We start from the raw sequence: 16,988 nt of genomic DNA on the forward strand, positions 1-16,988 counted from the left end.
TTTTGTTTATATGGTGCCGCAGTCATGGCTGCACAATATAAGGTCATGTGATTTATGGAACATCATCTGAAGACTTGACAAGCTACGCTGATATGTATGTGACTGTTAGGAGTGAGTCACAATTCTGAGTCGTAGGGTGCGGGGGTTATATGTTTCTAATGAAGCTTTGTGATTAATGTGTATTTGAAGAAGGAAATAAGGGTATGAAATAAGTATGTAGATAGCACTATAATGATATTTTTGTGGTTATGAGATTTTAATATATTTTCTAATACATAAATAAATGCTTGAAGATTATACATAGTCGCGAGACTACTGTACATGTTTGTTTGTTACAACTATACTGGAATTTAGATACCCCTATTTTGTGTGTGTGTGTGTGTGTGTGTGTGTTGACATTCAGTAACCTATGGATACTATGAGTCTTTCTGCATTTTCCCTGTTTTTCACTAAGTTTACATTTAGTAGGTCTGCACATGTGTGCCCCACCCCCCACTTACTTTCTTTGGTGCCTTTTTTATCCATTTAAACCACTGCGTCACCAATTTGGATTTTTTTACTTGGAGCAGAGACATTTCATTGACACTGCACTTTCTAATTCTCTACAAAGGTCTTTTTCAAGGTATGTTCTATTCACCATCACCATTTTATTGTGCGTCTACCTTTCAATTATTTTACATTCTTTCTATGTATCCCATTTGATCTGGGTTTGGTGGTTTCAGTGCATGTTTTTAGTATTGGTATATTTTCACTGCTGTAGTCCCACTTTGCTATTGACTGATAATTTCTCCTCCCTGACAATACATGATCTTGGTCTTTCACTTTTCACATTTCCAATATCCAAACTTTGTATAAAGATAACACAAAAAACAAACAAAAGATGCATACCTCCACACATCACTCCCTTTAGAAAACATGGAGCACTTGATCACTTCTGGGGCCATCCATGCATAGGTACCTGCTGCACTCATTTTCGTTGTTCTGTGCCATTCTCTAGCTAATCCAAAGTCTGTAATCTTCAGTGTTTTACTGCAAATATCATCATGCTCTATCTTCTCAAGTAACAAAACTGCAAAAGAAACAAATATGGAACTAATCCCACCAAAATAATTTTTTACAAATTAAATTTAAAGAAAGCAGATGTATTTAGGACAAAAACAAAGTATTCTACCTTCTTTGATAAAGATCAACCCAATGTTCAAATGTACTTATCCATGTATACTTGAATATAAACTGCAATTTTAGCCCAAAAAAGGTCCAAAAATAGCGCTTCTGTTCTCCCCTCCCCACCTGATAACCAGCACTACTGTCCCCATAGCACCCACCGTTTCCTCCCTTCCTTGAGATGCTCTGCTGCACCCAGCTCTGCCCCCACCCCACCCCCACCCCAAAAAAAAAACTGGAAATGCCCACTCACTCACTCCCTTCATTGTAAAGAGAATATCTGCCCCTCCACAGCAGCCATTTTCAGCACAGGGACTGCACAAACAAGAGTGTAGGAGGATCTATCCTGCCCCAGCTTACCACCAGGGCTATAAGGTAGGCCCAGGGGGGTCTGGGAAGGGTGTGGTTGTCCTTTTTACAATGGAGGGAGCGAGCTGGTAGGAATTTCCAGTTTGAGGAGGGGCAGGGGGCAGAGTTGGCCGCAGCAGGACATCTTGGAAAAGGGAGGCAAAGGCAGGTATGCCAGATACCATGGGGGAGGCAGTGAAGGAAGGAGAGAAAGAGGATTACCTGAATATAAAGCCTTTTTTAGAGGAAAAGTGTTCTCAGTTTATATATTTTAGTATATACAGTACATAGGTGACTGTGGCATCAACCATATGGTGAAATTTAATCTTCCCTATTAATTTCCTTTTCTTTGGTCCTGCAGCACCATTCTGTACATTTGAGTTATATCCAGTGGTGTGCTGGTAAATGTTTTTAACAGGCTCTCTCCCTGGTCCACCTCTGCGCACCCCACCCCAAACTGCAGAGTTGGCTATACACAGAGAGCCTGGGGGAGGGGGGCAATGCATTACTCTCTCTGGGAAAAAAAATAAAAATTTAAGTGCTCCCAGGTTCCAATCTAATTCATGTTTAATGTGGGATAAAATGCCATAAGTAAATAAACAGATAGATAAACTCTGAACGTTAAGCACCTGATTCCCATAACATGTCTGTTTTAGAAGCCCTTTACCAGGAGGAAAAAAAATAAAATAAAAAATCTCTGCAACAGGGTTAGGCGTCCCTATAACCAGCCCATTCAAATGACACACAGATTACGATTTATTACTACTCTACCTATGAAAAGTTATTCCCTTATTATACTTCCTCTATGTACATCCCTATGCACAAGCTGGCGGCATTTTTAAAACTAACTTTTTTTTTTTTTTAACAGTATCCTCCCCACCCCACCTACCTATTACAGATCTCCTCCCTGCTCCCCCGAACCGAAGGGTCCCACTCCCAGCGCATACCTGAAGGCAGTGTCCCTGGTGGTCTAGTGGATTCTTTGGGGCAGGAAAGATCCCCGGTCTTTCCTGCCCACTGCTGGCGCTGACCCTCCCGCAGCAGCCACATTTTCTTTAAAATGCCCGCCGAGACTTACAAGGGTGGCCTCGCAAGACTTCAGTGAAAGTCTCATGAGGAAGCCCCTGGAATTCTCGGCAGCCATTTTTAAAAAGCAATGCAGCTGCAGGAGGGTTAGCGCCGGAAGCGGGCAGGAAAGACTGGGGATCTTTCCTGCCCCGTAACACTCCACTAGACCACCAGGGACGATGCCTTCAGGTATGCACTGGGACTCTATGACCCTGCAGCTCGGGGGGGGGGGGGGGAGGAGGAGAGGCAAGCTGGCTCGCACTCCCACAACAACCGGCTCGCAAGATGCCAAAAACTTTAACAGGCTCTTGCGAGCTGGCTCCAGCACCACTGGTTATATCCCCTTCCTACTAGGCTCACCATCTTCCACAGGTCTGCTGGCGACTGAGAATACTGGATCTGGGGCTAGCTGGCCAGGACTCTTACTGGCTCTCTCCTGAGTCAGAGTTCTCAGTCTCCACCTGCTGGAAGGTGTGCACAACCCATCAGTCACATTCTGGGCTGGACCGCAGGGATGCTAAGGAATAGACTTTTCCCACTGACATCACCAGTATAAGGACTGGTGCTCTGCAGAAAACAGTTCATAAAAACACAAAGGCAGGTGATCTGCAAGATCCTTGATAGGCAACAAAACAGCAGCTCGATCAAAATTGTCCAAATTCAACATGTATTCACCACAACAGGATTAAAATTGCATAACTAAAAGCCCAGCAAGGCCATGTTTTGCCCTTCCAAAGGCTGCATCAGGGGGCTATAAAAACTTAAGATAAAAACACACAAAGGAAGGTTAGTAAAAAAAAATCATAAAACTTCTCTATCACCAAACATTAAAATGATAAAACTTATCAATAACTGTTGTGCCATTTTGATTTTTGCAATTTTCACTGATTTGCTGTTTTGTTGCCTGCTCTGCAGAAAACTCCAGTACACTTCTACTAAAGCAGTAGAAGGTCCCATATGCTACACACATGCCCCATCAAATCAGTGCAGCTATAATTAAATTCAATTATTTATTTATTTTTAAGGCTACCCCACTGGAGAGAGAAGCAGAGGACTCAATGAGTCACTTGAACTGAAGTCTTCCAGGGAAGGTCACAGACTAGTGTAGCAATACTAAAGAAAAGGACATTAACAGATATTACTAATTTCTCCTTCCGCGGAATGCAGCTGAACTATCTTATATGATTGAGATGTACCCCTTTCGCTGAGAGGGGAAGACAAGGCTCCGGAATGATGGCTCTGACAAAGTCCAGTTGAGTTCAGGTCTAGTCTGTAATGCTTAAAAAAAAAAAAACTGAGTGATGACAGGTCATCACTTTACAGATGAGTTCTAGTGAAACCGTTCAGGTCCTTCAGCCAAGACGTCACCTGAGCAAAAGTCACATGCGCTCGCAGGCTGGAAGGCACCCGTTTCTTCCTGCAAATGTGATAGGCCTCCTTCAGGTCAAGAACTGCCCCAGAAGCACTGATGCAATAACTGTGTGGAGAGCATCTACATGAGAAAGTGCTAGACCTCAGATAAACAATCAACCCCCAAATTGCACAGCTGTTGCAGTGTCTGGGAGATCGCTATAGGTCCGAGCCACACAGAGATCATGAAGACTGCCAAAACCAAACATTTAAACAGTACCCCTATTCGACCACCTGCAGGATCCATTGGTCCAAGATGATGTAGGCCAACTCATCCCGGAAACGAGAGTCTGCCTCCCACTGGGATCAACAAGGGCCTTAGCACACCCTCACTAAGAAGGATGGGCAGCTGGGTCCTGCTGGTGGGTCCTGAGGGCCCAGCTCGCTTGGGACCATGAAAGTAACTGCGCTTTAAGGGTCGACCCTGAGCCCCCCCCCCCCCCCCCCCCCCCCCCCGTCTGGGCCGAAGAGCGCAGAGCTGGCCTAGAAGCGTCCCACCCCTCTGAAACAACCCTTGGAAGCAGAGGATCTACACTCTTTGGCCTCAATTGAGGAAGGTACACAGACCTCACCTCCCCCATGTTACTCATCGACTTTTCCAGGTCATCTCCCAAAGAACAAGTGTCCTCTAAAGGGAAAATGACTCAAAAGCTTCTTGGAGACTGCATCCATGACCCAGTGGTGAAGCCACAGCCAATGGTGCCCCACCATAGTGAATAGGAAGCCAGGCAAACCAGATCGTAAAACACATCCACCACAAAATTCATCTTGGATTTCAGGCAAGCTGTTTTAGTCAATACAGCATAACTCTAGCCACAATCCAGCCACAGATGGCAACCTGAATGCTGGACACCCCTACCGAGAAAGGCAGACAGAACTGCTGCTTCACTTTCTTAATCATGAAGTTCGTTGAGGGTCAAGCCTTCCTGGATAAGGACAGCATTTGCCTTTGTTATCACCATCACCAGGGTATCCATCTTAGGGTATGCCCAGTTTATCCAGACCTCCTCAGGAGCAAAAGTGTACAGGCAAATTGAGAACCCTCCCTTCCAACACCCCCCCCCCCCCTCAAAGGGGACCATCGGGATCCTCCCACTCTGCCATCATCATATCAAAAGGGCCTTGTGAAGGGGAAAATGCTTCGGGGGGGGGGGGGGCCCTCTAACAGCGGATCCCTCTCCTAGTGGGAGTCCTTGTCACCTCGTCAATATGACAAGACAGTTCCTCTCTATGAAGGAGATGGCTCATATGGGACCGCTCCTCCTCAGGTTCCCAAGGCCTGGGCCCTCAGAACCCAAATCTTGAAGGGGGGGGCCAGTCCGAAAAAATATGAGTCTTCCCCTGCTGTCTCTTGAGTGTCAGCCCCTCAGAGACCCTCAAATCAGCTCTGTGCCACTTGGCCCCTAAAGCAGGGCTCCACTGGTTCTCCCCAGAGCCCCCACAAAGGGGGACCCACTGTCCACCTGCAGGGCCTGCTTGACAAACCGGCCAAGCTCTGGAGTCAAAAATTACCCAGGACTCCCCCCCCCCCCCCCAGTTCCTGAGTGGGATGGAGAACCCTCCTGCTGCTGAAAACCAGCAACAGGCGAAAAAGCTGCCTGAATTAAAATGGCCGCTGTTCCCATTGAAGACATCAGAACCACAGTGTCTCGGCAGTATGGGAAGCAAGGTCAGACTCGCTGGCCCACCCACCGAGCTGTTTCCAAAGTCAGAAACGGCCCACTGCACTGGTGACAGAGCCAGCAGCTGTACTCAGTTGCTAGCTCTTGCAAGACCCTCAGCACTTACTGGTCGGCATGCTCGGGCTTGCCTCAGTCTGAGGTCCCAGTGTCCCTGCTGTAGAAGGGAGCTCCCATATGTGCCTTTTTGTTGTTGTTTTGAGTTCTAATAAACTTATTCCCTTAAACACGGAATAAGGCTAGCCAGACCAAATCTTTAAATTTTTGCACCTGGGGACTGCAGAGGAGCCCAGAGAAACTACACCCAAGCAGGCTGTGCGGACAAGGTCCCATGGGACTGAGCCAAAGCCTCACTCGGAGGCGATCAGGGGCTGCAGCGCCAGGCTCCGCACTCAACAAGGTATAGTCCCAAGATTATGACTTGAGCAGCAGTTAGGCTTGATATCACTGTGTGGCCAAGGCCAGCAGAGTGAGCAGCTAGGAAAGGGACTAGGAGCACCTACTGCATGACCTATCACCTACTAAAGGTAGAGAAAAAGCTTGGATTGTTCCTGAGGGCACCACAGCTTATACCGTCGGTGTTACTGGTAGAATTCAGTTTTCGCGACATCCTTTCCTGCCAGTCTGGTTTTCAAAATATCCACAATGAATATATGCCCGAAATATATTTGCATACAACGGACACAGTGCAAGCAAATTGCATTCAAAGTTTGCACCCTGGTCCACAAAATCGTTCACGGGGCAGCCCCGACCTATATGTTAGACCTTATAGACTTGCCTATTAGGAACGCAAAAAGATCATCACGCACATTCCTCAATCTCCACTATCCTAACTGTAAAGGGCTAAAATATAAATCCACATACGCGACCAGTTTCTCATACATCTGCACGCAGCTATGGAATGCACTACCGAAGGCCATAAAAACAATGCAAGACCTAACCATCTTCCGAAGGCTACTGAAAACAGATCTTTTCAAGAAGGCATACCATAAACATCCATCTTAAATTCTAAATAATAGCACTATACACGATCTATACAAAACCGAAATCTTATCACAAGACTGATTAACTTCTCTGCTATTAATGATCAAGCACTACCACTTTAAACCTTGTGTCAAATAGGGTCTCTATATAGTTGTTGACCTAAAGTATGCTACAATCCAATGTATTACTCAGGAACTTTTCATGCAATACCATAATGCATTCTTCTTTACCGTGTACGTATGCACATGGTATACACCTTAAAGCAATAACATTTGTAATTCTGTTTACCCAGATATGGCAACCGCCATTATGGCAAATGTAAGCCACATTGAGCCTGCAAATTGGTGAGAAAATGTGGGATACAAATGCTACAAATAAATAAATAATTATCTAATACAAATTCATCTTAAAAACCAAACTGGCAGGGAAAAACTCTGGACTAAGGAAACTGCTGTGTATGGGAAGAGCCACACATGCACAATCCCCTCCCTTCTTCATTTCTTGTGCTGTTTAGATCTAGGAGCCTTTGGGTCAGGGTAGACTTATTTGTCTTAGCTGTTTTTACTGCTTTTACAGATTTCGCTGAACTGGGCACTGAATCTTTACCCCCCAACAGTCGAAACTGGCACAGAGGTCGAGGGAGCTCCCCCTGAGGCATCCTCCACAGCGGTACAATATTTACAAGCCCTGTTCGCTCCTACGCCGCGACGCTGACACACAGTACAGCGACTAAGTTTCTCTGCGCGTTTTTTTTTTTTTTTAACTCCTGTCACTCGGCTCTTGAGCACAGAGAGAAAAGGGAGAGAGGATATCCGACCAGGAAAAAATAACAGTTCAAAGTACACCAACAACAGAACTGAAAGCTGAGAAAAACTTTTTTTTTTTTTTTAATATTTCAATATTTTTATTGATGATTCTTCAAACCAAACATATTTGCAACTAACATATCGTATTACCAAGCATTTATAATATTGTGTACAATATTCTCATTTATACTTTTATCAGTACATTTTCTCCCTTCCCCCCCCCCCCTTCTTTCCCTCCCCCACCCTCTAACTCGGTTGCTGTTGGGAATTATTCCTCCAACTGCCAAATTATATTCCCCCTTTTCCCTTCTCTCCCTCCACTCCCTGTTCCCCCCCCCCCTTCCTCTCTTAAACTCCCTCCCCTCCAAATCTCTCTTCACTCATTATTGGAATCTATGTGTGCGTTTGTATGGTATTCATCAGTAAACTTCGAGCTCTATGGCTTAGGGATTGGACATATGGTTCCCATATTGTCCAAAATTCCTTCTTTTGCTTTATCGTGTTTCTGGCATCTTTGGCTTCCCATGTAGCTAATGTATGCATGTTGTTACGCCAGTGCCAGAATGAGGGTGCTTCTTCCTGTATCCATAATTGCATTATACATTGCTTCCCTATGGCACAAGCTTTGTATATAAACTGACGTTCTGCTCTTCTTAAATTATGTCTGCTCCCTCTATAACCCAGCAGACAACTTTGAGGTGTCAACCTGATCTGTTTATGTAGTATATGCTCACAGTATCTTTGTATCTTATTCCAGAATCTCTGCACTGGAATACATTCCCAGAGCATATGCATTAAAGATGATTCCAGTGTCTCACATTTGGAGCAGGCGCTCGTTGCTATCCACCCCACATAATATGCCTGTTTAGGTGTAAAGTAGGCTCTCATAATTATTCTATATTGGGTTTCCCTGTGTCTAGCACTATATAAGTTTTCCTTAATGTCTTTAATATATGCCAATATATCTCCTTCTGTAATCGTCTTTCCCATGTCATTTGTCCATCTCTGCGCTATCACCTCGAACTTTTTAGGTGGCGTCATTTTTGTTAGTATCTCATGTAATCCTGATACCGTCACCCGCTGGTATCCCATGGATATCAATAGATTTTCTAACAATGGGATCAGCCCTCTAGAGCATCCTAATCTCATCAGTCGGCTCACATAAACCTTCACTTGTAGATATGAATACCAGTCTATGTTATTCTCTCCTACTGTCACCTTTATGTCTTCTTGAGTTCTTAGTTGCCCTGTATCATGAAACAGATCTGCTACCACCACCAGCCATTTTTTAGCCCATTTCTCATATCTGTCCGAGTTTAGTCCTGGTGCAAATTCCACATTTCCTATCAGAGGTAGCAGGTCAGTGTGACTTGTATTTTTCCCTAATAGCCGCATCATATATTGCCATGTTCGTCTCATGGAGCTTAACAGAGTATGTTTCCTCCATTGTGCTGGTACCCTTTTACTATCTGCATGTATTAAGAAATATGGATGATATGGTTTGAACAAGTTTCTATCTTTTTTTTTTTTTTTTTTTTTTTTTTTTTTTTTTAACTGTCACTCAGCTCTTGAGCACAGGGAGAAAGAGAGGACAGACGACCACAAAATTCTTCAGAAATGCTAACAGCAGCGCTGAAAGCTGTGTAAATCCCTTTTTTTTTTTAAACTTAAAAGGCTGCCTCTCCCAACCTAGGTTCACATTGATAAGAAGGAAAAATGGTTACTTTCTTTCTTGGTTTTCTCCTGATGAAGTAGCGAGGGGTAATTAAAAACAAAGGATTCCTATAACTGTTGAGAAATGAGAATTATAGGAACTGTATGCTGAATTGACAGCTGACAATGCAAGCTGGAAATGGAGTGAAAGTTGTTTTCGATTCAAGATAACCACGTTTTGGAACTGTCGGGCTGGACAAAGTTAAGAGTGATACTATGAATATGGATGATGTTGGTCTACCACCACTTTTGTTAAGCTAAGTACCACTTATTTGTCCCCGGATTCTGGAGATATATAAGACATTTTTTGATTTCTTATTGAATTTAACTTTCATCATTGGCTCCACCACCATCCATGAGACGAACATGGCAAAACTGCAGAGTAAAAAAACTCCGAAAATTCTCTAGAATGGAGAAAGTCTGCAGTAAAAAAAGGAGGTGGGGTATAAATATTTGTAACAAACTCTAAATCAAGTGCGCAAACCTATATCACAGCTTTACTTTACATTTTAAGTGATTTGAAGAAAGTTGCACATGAGGTCAGAGATTGTTAAATATTATCTCAGTTAGGCTAGGAGTGGATAAACATGTTCCGCTGCAGTATGTGCAGCCCGAGTCACTCCTTGTGTGTGTGAGTGAGACTAACATGTTAGTTACTTCTTCCATTAAAGGCTTGGTTGAAGAGCAAAGCTTTCACCTGCTTCCTGAAGTAGAGATAGTCTTGTGTTAAGTGGAGCCTTTCAAGTAATGCATTCCAGAGTTTGGGGGGCTACTCCGAAGAAGGCTCACTTGTGGGTATCACATCATGTAATGTCTTTTGGAGAGGGTGTAGTTAGTGAAAGTTATTGGGAGGACCTTAGTGTCCTTGGCAGTGTGTGGAGGATCATCCTATTCTTCAGATACTCTGGCCCATTTCCTTTCAGGGCCTTGAAGATCAGAGTTTTAAAATTTAGCCCTGTATTGTACTGGTAGCCAATCAAGTTTTTGCAAAAATGGTGTGATGTGGTCACGTCGCTTGCAACCTTCTATGAGTCTTGCTGCTGCATTCTGAATCAACTGGAGCTGGTGTAGGTCCTTTGTAGTCAGACCATTGTATAGTACATTGCAGTAATCCAGTCTTGATGGTACCATGGAATGCACAACTGGGATAAGATTTCCCTTCTCGATGTAAGGAGAGGGGCAGCGTAGCTGTCGCAAATAGCAGAAGCAGCTCTTGAAGGTTGCTTGGATTTGGGGAATCAGAGTAAGTGTTGAATCTAACTGTATTCCAAGGTTCCTGACTTGTGATTTGAGGGAAAGTTCATACTTCCCAAAAGGGATTTTGATGTCACATATGTATCCACTTGTGTTAGGGACCCAGAAAAGCTCAGTTTTACTTGGGTTCAGGCAAAGTTTGTTGTGTTTAGCCCATTCTTGAATTGATGTTAGACAAATAATCAGTTTATTCAAGGCTGTAGGTAAGTCAGGTTCAATGGGTACGAGTAGCTGCACATCATCTGCATAGATGTAGAACTGAGTGTCCATTGACCAAATCAGCTCAGCTAGTGGCTTGAGGTAGATATTGAACAAAATAGGTGACAGTATCGATCCTTGTGGTACCCCGCAGGTCAGCGTCCATGGTGGTGATGAGTTGCTGCCAAACATTATGGATTGTTGCCTGTCAGATAGGATCTGAACCAGGCAAGTACTGTACCATTGATACCTGTTTGTCAGTCGTGCTAGCAAGGTATCATGATCCACAGTGTCAAAAGCTGCTGAAAAATCTAGCAGTACTAACAAACATCAAGGTGAATCCCTTGTCTCGGTTTCTGTGATCATCTAGCAAGGATATAAGGATCGTTTCTGTTCCATAACCGGGTCTGAATCCAGATTGACATGGATCTAGCCAGTTACTCTTTTCTAGCCATTCATTAAGTTGAACACAGACTGCTTGTTCTATTAGTTTCCCTAGAAATGGGATGTTGGATACTGGCCTGTAACTTTCAAGTTTGTCCTGGTCAAGGTTGTTCTTCAACAGAGGGTGAACCACTGCCCTTTTTAATGCTGTTGGTAGTTGCCCATTAGAAAGAGAAGTGTTCACAATTTGTGGCACCTTCTGTAAGGCTCATATTTGCCTGATGCACATCTTTGATGGGCAGGGAACAAGGGAGCAGGTAGTTGGTCAAAGGTCTCTAAGGATTTTGTCAAGGCTGTCCTCTGTCATTCAGTTAAAAGTGTTCCATCTGTCTCTGTTAGGAGGGGGAGAGTTTGTGCACCCCTGGTTGACTGGTTGGGCACTGGATGGGATTGCCTGTAAATCCTGGTGGAGACTTAATTTTGTTGGCAAAATATGCAGCAAAATCATTGCAGTTTAGACTTTATTAGTTTTAAAACAATACATGCTTATAAGAACATACATCAGCATACATTATTGAAATAAAACACAAAGCACTAAACTAAAAACAACAAACCAAAAATAAATGTGCCAGTGGACTGGTAAGAAGTAAAGCAAAACAGTATATGCAGCATACTTCAAAGGAGTTAATCCCATCTTACAAAGTTACATAGCTGTCTAACAGTGACTATACTTTATGAAAAGACGAGATATGACCAAATCTTATGGCAGTTATTTCCTCATATCGCCTATATGAACACAGCAAGTTCCACCATTCATGAAACGAGACAAGCTGATTATTTTTCCAATGCAAAACAATCAGATGAAGAGCAAGTGAAATCATTAAATTGAACAGTTTAACATATTTTGGCGAAATTGACAAGCCAGGGGTGGAAGCCTTAAGGATTAGTACTTTAAAGGCCAGAGTATCTTGAATTTTAAATATTTTCTGACTAGTGGCCCAAACTGAACACCAGTATGAGTGCAGGCTACAACAGGGAAAAAAGCAAATAATCTAGTGAACCCACATCAGACTGACATGACCAACACAGATTTGATGTACTGTGGTTTACTTTAGCAAGTTTTACAGGCGTCCAGTAGGATTTGTGAACAATGTAATAGGTAGACTGTAGAAGGGCAGCTGAAAAGGAGGAGTGCATAGTTTTTGTCCAAAAAAGATCCCACTCCTTGCTGGACAGCAAGACATTTAACTCATTTTCCGATGCAGAAGGGCAGCACAACTGCATGAGTTTATACAATGCAGAAGCAGATTTGGGACCCATGAGGGATTGACAGACTGCTGAAACTTGAGACTGTAGACTGACGGTCTGATGATGCAGGATAGACACACTTAATGATCCGAGTCAGATGTTCCCAGAAAGTTCTATGTGAATGAGGAATGCTGTGACAAGCACAAAAATCCTGAAAATGAATAACACCTGACAACAAATGAATTAGTGACCAAATATTGGCAAAAACCATATTTTATGAAGACTAAAAGAAGTTTTGAGTGGAAAAGTAGAGTTATACAAAATAGAAATATCAACAGAGTTTGACCATTTCAACTTTAAGAGAGAACATACAGAATTTATCGAGTGTGCAGAGATTTTTTATCACCAAATGATGTGGAGCATAACGGAATCTATACATGGTCAGAAGTAGATTCAATGATAGAGGAAATATTTTTTCTCTTTCAAAAATTACCTATCTGGGGGTACCAGTTGAGAAAGATGAATACCAGTGCTTGGTTTGAGACACTTGAAAGGCCAAATGATAAAGCTGAAAATCTGGTACATTAAATCCCCAAGGCTTTTAGGAAGCTGAAGTTTTTTAAGGGAGATGCGAGGCACAGAAGATTTCCAAACAAATTCAGAAATTAACCCATTAAGCTTTTTATAAAGTTTGCTCTTAAATAGGATAGGAACCATACTGAAAATGTAATTAAGTTTTGGCGCTAACACCATTTTATAGCTTCAATTTTACCTCAACAAGACAAAAACAGCTTGGTCCATGAATTTAATAAATCATTAGCAATTTGCAGGATATTAGATGCAATCATTTTTAAAGTATCCTCCGGAGAGGCGCTATACTTTATGCCTATTCATCCAGACAGTTATAACGAGTGTTATCCTTTATTTATCCAAATATTTAAATTCACATACTCATAAAACCCTAGATCTCTCAACCACACTCACACATGTACATATACATACACTAATACATCAAATCCTAACTACTATTTAACACATCTGAACAGCCCGCCTCAATGATTCCATTACATTCAAATCTGTTCACAACAGCATTAATTTTGGATCAGAAGACTCTCCTACTGCAGTCACAAGTCCTTGTCCTCAGTGCTCCTGAGGTTCCGACTGCTCAATTCAACAGACCATATGCTTTTCTGTTGTACAAAATGTTCACCATAAAGTTTTAAAGTCTTCTATTCATTTGAGTTCAAACTGTTTCAAAAAATCACTTGCAAATCCGTTATTCAAACGGTTTACGGTAGTTGGTCATCAGTTAATAGAGATCGCTTGAAATCAGAAATGCTCAATTCACCATACTCTTGACCCAGACTCTACACAGCCTGTGTTTCACTACTAGAGCGTCGTCAGGAGTCGGATTCCTAAACAGAATGATATAGTAGAGCATGTTGAAGATCATACAGGTCTCTCTTAAACATCACAGTTACAAATATACCCTATATAGTAATCTTACTCACTTTTGCATACTTCTCAACTCATGGGTACCTCATGGGTGGACTCTACCCCATTCGCTTGCATTCACTTTCCAGCGAAAAAACACCAGTGCATGCGTACGGGTACCTGCACTCCTCACTGATTTAAATCCCCTAGATCCCGCCCATTCTTTTTTAAACATCCAACCATTCCACTTCCCTGTTCAACCCGGCTGGCTCGACCGTGTCCCACATAAAAATTATACGCTGCTCCCGACGTAGGAGCCTTAAAGAAACATTACCCCCTCTGTTATTCTTCTGAGTTTTAAAAAGAACCACAAACCGCATCTCCTGGAGCGCGTATCCTGCCTTGCCCCAATGAGCTACTAGTGGAGCCTCTTGCTTACTAAGGCGAATATTGCTCAGATGTTGTGCGATTCTGTTTTTGATTTTTCAGATGGTATGACCTACATACCACAGGCATGTATGATCTTCAACATGCTCTACTATATCATTCTGTTTAGGAACCCAACTCCTGACGACGCTCTAGTAGCAAAACACAGGCTGTGTAGAGTCTGGGTCAAGAGTATGGTGAATTGAGCATTTCTGATTTCATGCGATCTCTATTAACTGATGACCAACTACCGTAAACCATTTGAACAACTGATTTGCAAGTGATTTTGAAACAGTTTGAACTCAAATTAATAGAAGACTTTCTTTATGGTGAACATTTTGTACAACGGAAAAGCATATGTTCTGTTGATTTGAGCAGTCGGAACCTCAGGAGCACTGAGGACAAGAAGGATTCGTGACTGCAGTAGAAGAGTCTTCTGATCCAAAATTAATGCTGTTGTGAACAGATTTGAATGTTATAGAATCATTGAGGCGGGCAGGCTGTTCAGATGTGTTAAATGGTAGTTAGGATTTGATGTATTAGTCAGGGTATGTATATGTACATGTGTATGTGTGAGTGTGGTTGAGAGATCTAGGGTTTTATGAGTTTGTGAATTTGTTAAATATTTGGATAAAGGATAACACTCATAACTGTCTGGATGAATATATGATAAATATAAAATACAGTTATTGTAATTGTTTAGACCAGAGTATATATAGAGTGTGAATACTTTATGCCTAGATATTTTAAACTGTTAGGTTCCCAAGCGAATGGGTACTGAGCAACACTAGATCTCAGTACAAACTTACAAAGCGGTATAACAGCAGACTTTGACCAGTTAACTTTATAACCTGAAATATTGGAAAATGCATTAATGCTATTAAGTATGTGAGGGATAGAATCAGTGCATAGATGGATAACTTAAATGACTCATCACGCAACATAACACCTGATATATTATGATAGGCCCGTATGGAGATTGCAAGGGGTTCTTCTAGAGCTAAATTAAACAATAATGGAGAGAGGGGGCAACCTTGCTTAGTTCCCCTTTTAAGGGAGAATTTCGATGAAGAAATGCCATTAGCATAGACAAATGCTTGGGGAGAGGCATAAAGCAACTTAATCGTATTCAAAAAGGGGTCATTAAAGCCAAACAAGGAGAGAGTTTTAAAGAGATAGGCCCATTCAATGCGATCGAATGCTTTTTCAGCATCTAAGGATAATGCAATTAATGGGGAATCGCTATCAATAGAATGCGCTAGTATATTCCAAAATAATCTAGAATTATCAGAGGGTAATCTTCCAGCTACAAAACCATTATGATTGATGTATAAGAGAAGGTAAAACCTTTTGTAAGTGGTTCGCTAGTACTTTGGCATAAATCTTATCCACATTTATAAGAGAGAGAGGGCGATAATTTGAAACATTATCCTGCTTAGGAATAACTACAATTTTAGACTCCAAAAAAGAAACTCTTTCTCCATTATGTTGAACCATGCGCTCATACAACGCTAGGAGTATGGGACCAGGATCCGATGCCAAAGCACTATAAAATTCAACGGTAAAACCATCAGTGCCGGGGGATTTGTTTTTAGGCAAATCCTTAATAGCAGCTAAAATTTCTGACAATGTATTATTTGCATCAAGAGATGCTCAGGGGAGAGTGAAGGGTGAGCAAGATTACTTAAAAAGGCTGGAAAAGTGAATCAGAGGGAGTTACTTCAGAATTATACAGTTGCTGAAAAATTTCAAAAACTGCTGGGCAATCTCCATGTCAGTATAGTGTTACACCGTCAGCATCCTTGATACAAGAAATCTTAGAGCGATTTGCCTTAGCTTTAAGATATTGTGCAAGCATATGTCCTGCTTTATTGTGCTCTGTGTAATAAGAGGATTTTTGTAGGAAGATAGATGAAACTGCCTCCTTACTTAAAACTGTATTGAAGTTATACTTAGCTTTAAGCAACTCTTGATAGGCTTTAGTATCTTGTGAGTGCAAGTAAGCATTCTCTAGAGATCTAATACTCTGCTCAAGGTCATCTAATTACCTCTTTTTTTTTTGCGATTCCTGCAGTATAATTGATTATAGTTCCACGCATATATTTATAGGATAATCAGCAAAGTTATTATTGATACAATAATCTGCAGTGGATTGTTTTAATAGAGAAAGGAAAGACTCCTCTCTGAGCAGAGAGGCATCAAATCTCCAAGAAAAGTCTTTACCTGGTGAGGTAACTCCTATACAGTAACTGAAATGGCAGAGTGACCTGACATATGAGTACCCAAAATAGAGGATTCAGTAACAAAAGGAAGGAGAGACTGAAATCAAGAAATAGTCAATTCCGGTGTAACTGAGATGAGGAATAGAAAAGAAAAGGGAAATCCTTTTCCGTTGGGTGAAATAGCCTCCAAATGTCAACCATTCCAAGAGTATATTTTAAAGAAACAAGAGCTTGATTAGACTTCATCAAGTGATACATGCATTTCGATTTCCTATCTAAAAGTGGATTCAGAATTTGATTAAAATCCCCTCCTAAGATTGCATTTGTGCTACGAGGATTTGAAAAAAAGAGCAGAGTATCTTTATTTGGAGCGTAAACATTGAAAAGTGTATAAGCAATATCATCGATTTCTACATCTAGTTTAATCCATCCTCTGAATCCGTTGTTTAAGAACATGCAAAGGAAGGGACTTGTGGTAAATAATGGCTACACCATTTTTTTTTTTTATTTAAAGCTGGAGAGTGACCTGCAAGCATATACTTATCAGAAAGGCGTTTTATATCTGCAGATAATAGATAAGTCTTCTGGATAAAGGCTATATCAGCTTTCAAGTGAGACAGATATTAGCAACTTTTTTCTTTTAATTGGGC

At 41.8% G+C, this 16,988-nt stretch overlaps 1 protein-coding gene across 1 annotated transcript in view; it reads right to left on the minus strand.

Annotated features, from left to right (window-relative positions):
- MAP3K21 (mitogen-activated protein kinase kinase kinase 21) overlaps positions 1 to 16,988 on the minus strand; it is a 451,782-nt gene that overhangs the window by 373,228 nt on the left and 61,566 nt on the right. The window contains exon 2 of the mRNA XM_030198129.1: positions 889 to 1,069. Coding sequence (XP_030053989.1) covers positions 889 to 1,069 — 181 coding nt within the window. The remainder of the gene's footprint in view (positions 1 to 888; positions 1,070 to 16,988) is intronic.

The sequence above is a fragment of the Microcaecilia unicolor genome, chromosome 3 (assembly GCF_901765095.1).
Source record: "Microcaecilia unicolor chromosome 3, aMicUni1.1, whole genome shotgun sequence".
NCBI classification, from domain to species: domain Eukaryota; kingdom Metazoa; phylum Chordata; class Amphibia; order Gymnophiona; family Siphonopidae; genus Microcaecilia; species Microcaecilia unicolor.